Source organism: Hippocampus zosterae, chromosome 3, assembly GCF_025434085.1.
Source record: "Hippocampus zosterae strain Florida chromosome 3, ASM2543408v3, whole genome shotgun sequence".
Lineage (NCBI taxonomy): Eukaryota > Metazoa > Chordata > Actinopteri > Syngnathiformes > Syngnathidae > Hippocampus > Hippocampus zosterae.
In genome coordinates, this window is record NC_067453.1 from 21,846,129 (window position 1) to 21,856,572 (window position 10,444).

General features: G+C 43.9%; 1 protein-coding gene and 3 non-coding genes across 5 annotated transcripts; 1 reads left to right on the plus strand and 3 right to left on the minus strand.

Moving 5' to 3' along the window:
- Positions 1 to 3,776: 3,776 nt before the first annotated feature.
- On the minus strand, positions 3,777 to 3,848 carry trnap-agg (transfer RNA proline (anticodon AGG)). Its single transcript has one exon. It is a non-coding gene; the product is annotated as a tRNA-Pro (tRNA).
- Positions 3,849 to 3,869: 21 nt separating this feature from the next.
- On the plus strand, positions 3,870 to 10,012 carry setd6 (SET domain containing 6, protein lysine methyltransferase). 2 transcript variants are annotated; one of them, XM_052061950.1, is made up of 9 exons: positions 3,881 to 4,627; positions 5,744 to 5,815; positions 6,188 to 6,332; positions 6,587 to 6,728; positions 7,073 to 7,267; positions 8,407 to 8,539; positions 8,681 to 8,861; positions 9,347 to 9,465; positions 9,558 to 10,012. In XM_052061950.1, the coding sequence occupies exons 1-9, from the start codon at positions 4,601 to 4,603 to the stop codon at positions 9,873 to 9,875; spliced, it is 1,332 nt and encodes a 443-aa protein (XP_051917910.1). In that variant the 5' UTR covers positions 3,881 to 4,600; the 3' UTR covers positions 9,876 to 10,012. The 2 variants fall into 2 exon arrangements, with proteins under 2 accessions (XP_051917911.1, XP_051917910.1); XM_052061951.1 differs by lacking the exon at positions 7,073 to 7,267 and having other exon boundaries at positions 3,870 to 4,627.
- On the minus strand, positions 6,873 to 6,944 carry trnap-agg (transfer RNA proline (anticodon AGG)). The gene has a single exon. It is a non-coding gene; the product is annotated as a tRNA-Pro (tRNA).
- On the minus strand, positions 7,891 to 7,962 carry trnap-agg (transfer RNA proline (anticodon AGG)). Its single transcript has one exon. It is a non-coding gene; the product is annotated as a tRNA-Pro (tRNA).
- Positions 10,013 to 10,444: the final 432 nt, after the last annotated feature.

The following is a 10,444-nucleotide window of genomic DNA, read 5'->3' on the forward strand; positions in this document are numbered from 1 at the left end:
CAAACGACCCAAGGTTCGGTTCCGTCGGGTCGATTTAGTTGAAGACAATGTCATGTTGCGGTGTGACGTATGAAAGTAGAAGATAGCTGTGTAGGTTCCACATGCTCTGGACATAAATAGCATATTAACTACCTATTTTCTGCTAGCTATATTTTAAGGAACAATAACCTCAACCCCCTAATGCATTTTATGCGACAGCGAGCCAAACACGCCACGGTGGTCTACTGGTTAGCAGGTAGGCCTCACAGTGCAGGGGTGGAGGGTTCGATTCTGGCTCCGACCTTCCTGTGTGGAGTTCGCATTTTCTCCGTGTCCCTGCGTGTGTTTACTCCCGTTTCCTCCTACATTCCAAAAACATGCATGGCACTCCAAATTGCAAACAGAGTGCTTGGTGAAGGAAACAAGGAAAGGACAAAGGAAATTAACATCGCTAAGACAAGCTATGCAGAGAGGCTGAAAAACCAGTTCTCTGCTAACGACTCTGCATCTGTATGGAATGGCCAGGAAGCAATCACTAACTATAGAATACCATCCCCCCAAACAGTGAACAATAAGTGTCTTGCTAATGAACTAAACATGTTTTTCTGCCGATTTGAAAAGGACACCCCCATTTTCCACACACACCCATCTCTACCAGAAACCACTCTACCTACCCCCTACCCCCACCCTCTTTTTCTCCACTACAGATCCACGAACAGGACGTGAGACGACTCTTCAAGCAGCAAAAGATCAAGAAAGCTCCGGGGCCCGACAAAGTGTCCCCCTCCTGCCTGAAAGTCTGCGCTGACCAGCTGGCACCGGTCTTCACACAAATCTTCAACAGATCCCTGGAGCTGTGTGAGGTCCCATCCTGCTTCAAACAGTCTACCATCATCCCAGTTCCCAAGAAATCGGCAACATCGGAACTGAACGACGATCGGCCTGTCGCCCTGACGTCTGTGGTCATGAAGTCCTTTGAACGCCTTGTGCTGAACCACCTAAAGAATGTCACTGGACCCCTGCTGGACCCTCTCCAGTTTGCCTACCGGGGAAACAGGTCTGTGGAAGACACAGTCAACATAGGTCTGCACTACATCCTCGAGCACCTCGACAGCACAGGGACCTACGCAAGGATTCTGTTTGTGGATTTCAGCTCTGCGTTCAACACCATCATCCCGGAACTCCTCACCCCCAAACTTCTCCACCTCGGTGTGTCCCCTACGATCTGCCAGTGGATCCTCAGCTTCCTGACGGGACGGACACAACAGGTGAGACTGGGAGCAACAACATCATCAATACGCACCACCAGCACTGGAGCCCCACAGGCATGTGTCCTCTCTCCACTGCTCTTCTCTCTCTACACAAACGATTGCACCTCAACATGGTATGGTACTACAAAACTACTGGTTACTCTAAAATGGTTCAATGATTTTGTTGTTTACGATGATACTAGTGCAGCGTGTTATACCGGAGACAAATTCCTTGTGTGTTCTACATACTTGGCCAATAAAGATGATTCTGATTCAGCAGCCCCCCCCCCCGACCCTTGTGCAGATCGGCTCTTTTTCACTAGGGGATGACATTGCTGCCCTGCTGAAGCGAGGTAACTCCTGCAACATACAATGTTTCTCCACTGTATCACGGTTCATTATTGGCGCCCACTATTTTGCTTCCTGCAATCATGTTTTTTACTATGGCTGAACAACTTAATCGGAATAGAGTATAATTAAATTTTGATGGAAAATGCTGCATCTCAGTCTCAGTTATATTTTCAGATGTTTTTGATTCATTTTTGATTGAATATCAAGATAAATTCAGCATTTAAGAAATGCAGTCCATGCAAACATATTGTTTCATGAAACATGAAAAATTTGAAGTGATAATGCCACAGATGTGTTTGCATTATTGTTGTGATCTGATTTATGATTTATGTCTGCACTTGCCACACACTTTAAACATCAACATGAGTTCTTCACGTGAGAAAAGCTTTCAATGGCAACACCAGTAAACAAACTGTTGTTTGACCAAGGCAAAATGATTGAGAAAACAGGGTAAAAGGCTTGAATGATGCCACACGAGCTAAACATTTTCAAAAGGATATTTCCCATTTCCTCCTCAGAGAAGAACTCAGAATGGGCCCCACTACTGCTGGCTCCGCTGTATGAATACACCACAACGTAGTCCAAATGGATACCATACCTGTCATTATGGACAAACTTTAAGATGCTAGACCACCCCATGTTCTGCTGAGTAAAGAAACACAAGGTAACTGTAGGAAATCATAAGTTAAACTGGTTGGACGGTATGCTTCATTACTGTGCAAATAAGAGAGATCAATTTCAACTTACAAGGCGTGTCAGAAAATTTCAAGGTAATTTAGTTGAAACCAAGGGCTCGTCTGGGATTTGAATGCATGACCTCTCGCACCCTAAGTGAGAATCATACCCCTAGACCAGGGGTACCCAATAGGTAAATCCTGATCTACAGGTAGATCTAAGACAGATCCCAAGTAGATCCGAGGAGTGTCGAGGAGAAAAAAACAAAACAGCCATTTGTGTGTCTTTGTACATGTTAGTAATATATATTTTTTGTGTTAATGTACGCTGCACCCTAATCATCCTATCACTCATTTTCACAAAAATAAATAAATTAAATTAAAATAAAGCAGGTAAATTTTGAATTTACTGTGGCGCGTGATTAAATCACTGGGAGTTGTTTGCGCTAAGCAGTCTGCAATTGCAGCTTGTGATCAGAGCTGTTGCACTCTATCTTTTATCGTCATGATTCTCATTCAGAGTTTGCTTTGTGTACAATTCACCGAGGGCACGGGCAAAGAATAGGAATCTAGGAGGGCCCAGAGAAGCACTTTAAAACTGTACGTGTAAGCTACGATAGTTAACAGGCTGCAAAAGTGCATCGCATGCATCAGTTTCAGGCTGTTTCTCATCATGGTGTGCATGTGTGCGTGTGTGTGTGCGCGCGTGCCGGTAAGGGTAGATCCCGGGAGGTTAGTTGATCGAAAAGTAGATCTTCGATCCAAAAAGTTTGGGCACCTCTGCCCTAGACCAACGAGCCAGAGCCATTGTATTGTGGGCCACACATGATACATGTTGATGTGGCAAGTAAATGCTCTTGGGCAAAACAGCACCCCCTCGTGGTAATAACCAGACACTGCTCTTGGTCCATTCAGGTCCGAAGAGGAGCGAGATTCACAACTGCAGGGAACCGGCATATCAGAAGCGGGAGACAAAGACCTGGTTAAAATACAGAGGGAGTACAGAGATGTGGCCCCGCCCTTTATTTCCAAGGATCCTGACATGTGGAATACGCACGCACACACGCTGGAGCTGTACATGCAATTTGTGGCTTTTGTCATGGGAAATAGGTTGGTCAAACATTGTGATGTTTTTTTTAAAGATTATTTTGAACATGAAATTCCCCCCAATCTCCCTCTTCTGTTAATGCATACACAATAGTGAAACTAAATAGTTAGCACTGTGGCCACAGTACAACACAGACATTCGGGTGTACACGGAGACGGTCGCACATTTCTCAGTAAGATGCAGGTAAAAATCCATTCTTCGCAGGGGATAAAGAATGTCTTTGAGCATTTTTGTTTTTGTTGACCACTTGTCTTGAACTGTTACTTAAAGGATTGTTTCCCAACCAGGGTTACATCTAGATGGGGCCATTTAGGGTTGGAGTGTCAAACTCATTTTTACACAGGCCACTTTGTAGTAATGGCTTTGAATTACAAGGTGGGTTAGAAAAGTTCCCGGGAATTAAGCGAAAAATGAGGGCTCGTCCGGGATTTGAACCCGGGACCTCTCGCACCCTAAGCGAGAATCATACCCCTAGACCAACGAGCCATATGTTTCTCGATAATTGTTTTAGCAGCAAACCTAAAACTTGGTGATGTGGCAGGTGAATGCGCCTGTGTCAAACAGCACCCCCGCGTGGTCATACCTAGACACTGCTCATGGTCCACTCAGGTCCAAAGGGGGGCGAGATTCCCTACTGCGGGGAACCAGCATACCCGAGGCGGTGGACAAAGACCTGGTTAACATCCAGAGGGATAGGTCTAGTGTAGTCCGTTGTGTTATGTTCTACTTTTGGAGAATCATCAACACGCATGAGTCTGTGGGTACTCGTGGTGTGACAAAAAGGTTCGGCGGTACCCAAACCAAAAAAGGTTAAGCACTGGCTTAACAGGTTATAAATGCCACACACAAAAGGGATGGTTTCATTTTACTAAAGTATCTTAATATTAATATATTATATAATATTCATGAACCGGCATTGTCGTTGGAGTGAAGCCTATTGGTAGTGGTGATATCCTGTAAGTCATTTTTCAGGGTGGAAATTTACATTTTAAAAACGCGTTCAAAAATTGACACGTTTCTAACGCTGCAAAAATAACACATATTTTGTCATCAGCAGAATTTCCCGCTAACAAAATGCTGCTTTGCTCTGACCGCATTTTGTATTAGCTTTATCGACCCCGAGTGTCCACACTGTGTCCCTGCAAGTCTTCGTACGGGGTCTTCTGGCTAATGTATATTAGTTAACCATGGACCGTGAGGCTGTTTCCGCTTGACAGGATTCGTTAAGACACCAGAAAATGGCTTGTGAAGCTAAACGACCCAAGGTTCGGTTCCGTCAGATCGATTTAGTTTAAGACAATGGAACGTTGCGGTGCGAAGAATGAAAGTACGAGTAGATATACGTTGTAGGTTATACGTGTTGTGGCGATAAATAGTATATTAACTACATATTTTGTATCTTGCTAGCGTATGGTAGATATACAGTGATAATATATTTTAAGTAACAGTAAACCATCCCAAATGCATTTTATCTGACATTTAGCCAACCACGTCGGAAGCTAACTTCAGTCGCATGCGGGTGCATAGAAGCGTATATGCATTTTTCTATCCAAAACTTTATTGTCTTCTGCTGGTGTACAAAGAACCAAAATACAGTCCTGATTCCAAGTGCACTAAACGTTATTGTCACTCAGTCTGATAGAAAAACTAAATACTGTATTGAGTTTGAGAAAATCAAAACCGTTGATTAAAATATTGCGGCGAGTAACGAAATATTAATCGAAATATATTTAAAGTGATTATGTTGTCTTGTGGGGCGGCCCGGTAGTCCAGCGGTTAGCACGACGGCTTCACAGTGCAGAGGTACCGCGTTCGATTCCAGCTCCGGCCTCCCTGTGTGGAGTTTGCATGTTTTCCCCGGGCCTGCGTGGGTTTTCTCCGGTTCTCCGGTTTCCTCCCACATTCCAAAAATATGCATGGCAGGCTGATTGAACACTCTAAATTGTCCCTAGGTGTGAGCGTGGATGGTTGTTCGTCTCTGTGTGCCCTGCGATTGGCTGGCAACCGATTCAGGGTGTCCTCCGCCTACTGCCCGGAGACAGCTGGGATAGGCTCCAGCACCCCCCCCCCCCCCCCCCCCCCGTGACCCTAAGTGAGGATCAAGCGGTTGGGAAGATGAATGAATGTTGTCTTGTGATAGAGAGAGCAAAAGGTGTCCCACAGAGTACTTTTTGTTTAATATTTTTTAGCTATCTATCTAGATGGATAGATAAATATCTTGAACCTTTCTCCCCCGAAGTGGTAAATTTACCTCAGTAATGTTGTTTTGAGTTCAATGCTCTTTTCAATGAGCTGTCGTGACTTCGGCTGTATATTTTATTTATGGTATACATGCCATTTGAGGGGTTTGCAAAACAGTTTTGGTTCTTTCTTTTGTGCAGGTGGACAACGATGCTTCCTTGCAGAACTTCCTCCGGTGGTGCGATTGCGTCAGTCTAGTGCTCAGTAAGAAAGTATGTGCTCTCAAGAGCAGAATCCTTTCTTGTGTCTGTTGTATCAGTGTTTCCCCAACAGTGATTGAGCTAAAACACACATTTTACATAAAAAAAAAAAATCACAGTGCACTCCCAAACAAAAGTGTCACAGAAAGTAGATATGTCCATTCTGCAATCAAGTGGAACATTATTGATTTGATCTGCCTGTCATAATAGGTCACAGGTGTTGATCTTTGAACAATGATGGAAAGTAAATATTGTAGTCCCGGAATGTGAGTAATTTTTGGACCATTGACGTGAAATGGAATACTTTCCTGCGGCACATAGGGCGATCTCGAAACGGAATACTGGTTGAGGGGAACTGTTTGATCATTTCAATTGTTGATTCAGGTTCAAGTGTGTAAGGGAGGCGTGGTGGCTGACTACGGGATGGTAGCTCAGGAAGACATCGGGGAAGGCGAGGTGTTGTTCACCATCCCCAGATCGGCTCTTCTTCACCAGGGCACGACACACGTTGCAGCCTTGCTGGAGCAAGGTAACTACTGCAATCATACAGTGTTTCTCTGCTGCATCATCAATCGCCCCCACCATTTTGAAGATTTTCCTGTAATTTTTTTTTGGACTAGAACAAAGTATTTATTTATACATTTTAATTTATTGCTTCATTCTTAATTGTCATGGGAAAATGGCCTTGAAAAAAACAGCTTGAAAGGGAGACCCAACGGGAATCTGTAATCTGTTCCATTTCCGAAGTCAAGCCCAATTTTAAAGCCCTCAATTCCTCCTCAGAGAAGGACTCCCTGGAGAGCACATCAGGGTGGGTGCCGCTCCTGCTGGCTCTGCTCTATGAATACACGACAACACAGTCCAAATGGAAACCATACCTGTCATTATGGACGGACTTCAAGATGCTAGACCACCCCATGTTCTGGTGAGTAAAGAAACACAAGTTAACTGGATGAAATCATAAATTAAATCAGTGGGACAAGACACCTTATTTCTGTGCAAATAAGAGAGATCAATTTCAACTTACAAGGTGTGTCAGAAAATGTCAAGGCAATTAAGTCAAAAATCAGGGCTCGTCCGGGATTTGAACCCGGGACCTCTCGCACCCTAAGCGAGAATCATACCCCTAGACCAACGAGCCACGCAATACATTTGGTTAACTTTATCGGGTGTGACATGAAACTTGTTGAGGTGGCAAGTGAAAGCTCCTTCTTGGTTGAACAGCACCCCCGTGTGGTTATAACTAAACACTGCTAATGGTGCATTCAGGTCCAAAGAGGAGCGAGATTCATTACTGCGAGGAACCGGCATTCCAGAGGCGGTGGACAAAGACCTGGCTAACATCAAGAGGGAATACAGAGATGTAGTCCTGCCCTTTATTTCCAAGCATCCTGACATGTGGAACACCCGTACACACACTCTGGAGCTGTACACGCACCTTGTGGCTTTTGTCATGGCGTACAGGTTGGTCAAACATAGTTTTTTATGCTTGTACTTTATTGAACATGAAATTCCACCCCTTCTTCCTGCTCTGTTAATGCATACACTATGGTGAACCCCCGTTATGTATTTTCTACAAACATACAGGTAAATAGAAGGCAAAAAGAGTGAAGTTTTTACTATATTTTCTGCTTCAGTGCAATGGATCTTGTGCAGCTTCGTCTGTTATGGGCACTGTGGTCATCTGGGGGCATTATAACACAAATATTCAGCTATACATGGAGACGGTCTCAACTTAGTAAGAAGCAGTAATAGTCCATTCTTCTCAGGAGATAAAAAATGCGTGCCTTTGAGCATTTTAAGCACTTAATATTACTTAAAGCATTGTTTCCCAACCAGGGGTACCTCTAGGGCAGGCTCCAGCCTATCCCAGCTGTGACCCTATCCCCCGTGACCCTTGTGAGGATAAAGCGGATTGGAAAATGAATGTATGAATGAATGCATATACACAGTGAACTGTTGTTAACTGTTTGAAATCATAAGTTAAACCGGTTGGACAGAACACCTCATTTCTGAGCATCTCAGAGTGATCTATTTTATTTAACATGGTGTGTAAGAAAAGTTCAAGGCAAATAAGTCAAAAGTCAGGGCTCGTCCGGGATTTGAACCCGGGACCTCTCGCACCCTAAGCGAGAATCATACCCCTAGACCAACGAGCCATATGATACATTGCATTTTTTTAGGGTTAGATATCAAACATGGTGATGTGGCAAGTGAATGCTCCTTGTAGGTCAAACAGCACCGCCGCGTGGTCATAACGAGACACTGCTAATAGTCCATTCAGCTCCAAAGAGGAATGAGATTCACTCCTGTGAGATACCGGCATACTAGAGGCGGTGGACAAAGACCTGGTTAACTTCCAGAGAGAATACAGAGATGATGTCCGGGGTAATCTGTTGTTTTATGTTCTGGTTTAAAGAGTTCTAAAACTGCAATGCAATTTAGCCTGTCTATGGCGTTTCACATTGTTTGTTAGTATTAAGTTAAATGGACTTTACAGTGTCGAGCTATCTGGTTGTTTTAAATACACAATGTGTAAATTTTGTTTTATGTTGAGTTTGACACTAAACCGAAATAAAGGCCTTTTCCTCTTCCTTTTGTAGCTTCCAAGAGCCACAAGAAGAGGATGATGATGAAGATGATGAGGAGGACTCACCCAATCCACCCATGATGGTTCCCATGGCCGATATGCTCAACCATGTGTCCAAACACAATGCCAATCTGGAGTTCACGCCAGTAACTAACTACATGTTTGTTTAAAGGACACCCTATGTACTCTTTGAAACATTTTCCAGGTGTCTTGAGATATCTCTGACATGCTTTTGTCAACTCCCGCTGAAAAGTTTTGCTTCTGACCTCTGCCCCCCGACTCCCCAGGATTCTTTGAAGATGGTATGCGTGCGCCCCATCAATAAAGGCGAGGAGGTGTTCAACACATACGGGCAGATGGCCAATTGGCAGCTGCTGCACATGTACGGCTTCACCCAGACGCACTCCGACAACGATTCCGACACCGCCGACATCCCCGTCGTCAACCTGTACAAAGCGGCCACAAAAGGTTAATCTCTTTATGATAATTCCGAGAGCAGCTTATGTGAATTTAAAACCCATTCGTAATGGGCGTTTTTTTTTTTTTTGGGTGATTGTGTGTTGCTTAACTAAACCAATTAATAACAAAAGGCCTCTAGCTTCATGCTAATATAGAATGCAAAACACCAAAGACAGGCTAACGGACACTAACATATATGTTACGGTAAATATCTCAAGCGGTCTTGGGGGATCTTCTGTGCCTCTTTCTCTTGATCTTGTAATTGCACTGTATCGCTTTCAATAGAGCTCAGTGCTGCTAGGCATGTTGTGGCACAACATGGTACATCACCACAATTCAAAATTCGGACTTGACTTACCTGGATGTATACTGTAATGACCGATAAAAAAGGATTTACTAAAAATCTGCACTATAGAAGAATATAGTAGAAGCACAAACGATGAGCTGCAATTTATCAGGGAAATCCCCTATCATAAAATAATTTCGCTTTACAGAGCCGGATGGGGATCAACAGCTGTTGGCAGAGATGTGGGAGTTGCTCAGGGATAAAGAAGCGTTTGTTTTCGGCAAAGACGGCTGCTTCACTCACTCTGAGCTACACAGTGTGCTCAAGGTTATGCAGCATTCATGCCCAAATAATGTTTCAAATATAAATTAATACCATAGAAGAACGTACGCATTGATGTGTGGTGTGGATGGTTTCAGGTGTTGTGCATGTCCAGCGAAGAGTTCTTGGAGTTCAAAAACAATGACGGATGGGAGGACGACGAGGATGAGGATGAGACTATTTCTCAGGTCTTCTCCAACGACGGGCTCTTGGAATTAAAGAGCAAGTGGAGACGGCTCATCCATGAAGCGGCACGTTTGACCATGATGGGCTACCCCAACCTGGACGAGGACCAGGTCCTGATGGAGGACCAGGCTTCGCTAGAGAGACTAAGCCGCAGGCAGAGAAATGCACTTCTGGTCCGATATGGTCAGAAAAGCATCCTGGACAAAGTCATGAAGCTCACAAAGTCATGAATGTGGAACCCTTTCTTTCCTTCATCAATTAAAGTTTCATCCCAATGTATATGTAGGTTACTTGATACAGTTTTACACCTGCCACATGCAGAAAACCTATTTCGTTATTAAAGCCATTTTAAAGAACAGTGGACCCAACACATACTCGCTCAGCACTCATGGATTTGCTAAATTTCTTTTTCAAGAGTTTCATCCCCTTATTTTTTGTGGAAAACATTGAATATTAATTAATTAATAAAATATTAATTTTTGAAGAATGGGGCGGGGGATGTATCAAAAAATAAATAAACCCCCAATGCATTTCAATGGGTGCTAATCATACAAAGATTTTCGTTCCTCATGGACTAGCCTGTTCCGTATCCCCCTCGAATGGTGGGTGTCCACTGCAATTGTTTACAAAACAGTTAATCATAACATGTACATGATATGCCGTATATTTGCATATGCCTTTGAGAGCTGGAGGCCTGATGGGGTCGCATTTGCCAATCAGCCGGGGCTGACCGTAGCTCTCGAGTCAGTGTCGTTTCACTATTCTCGCATTCCATAAGCAGCTCAAAAGAACTGACAAC

Coding starts and splice junctions, on each gene's coding strand:
- setd6 (XM_052061950.1), top strand. CDS start 4,601: ATGGCTTGTGAAGCTAAACGACCCAAG. Junction 6,333..6,586: donor TGCAGCCTTGCTGGAGCAAG/GTAACTACTGCA, acceptor ATTCCTCCTCAG/AGAAGGACTCCCTGGAGAGC. Junction 8,862..9,346: donor GTACAAAGCGGCCACAAAAG/GTTAATCTCTTT, acceptor TTCGCTTTACAG/AGCCGGATGGGGATCAACAG.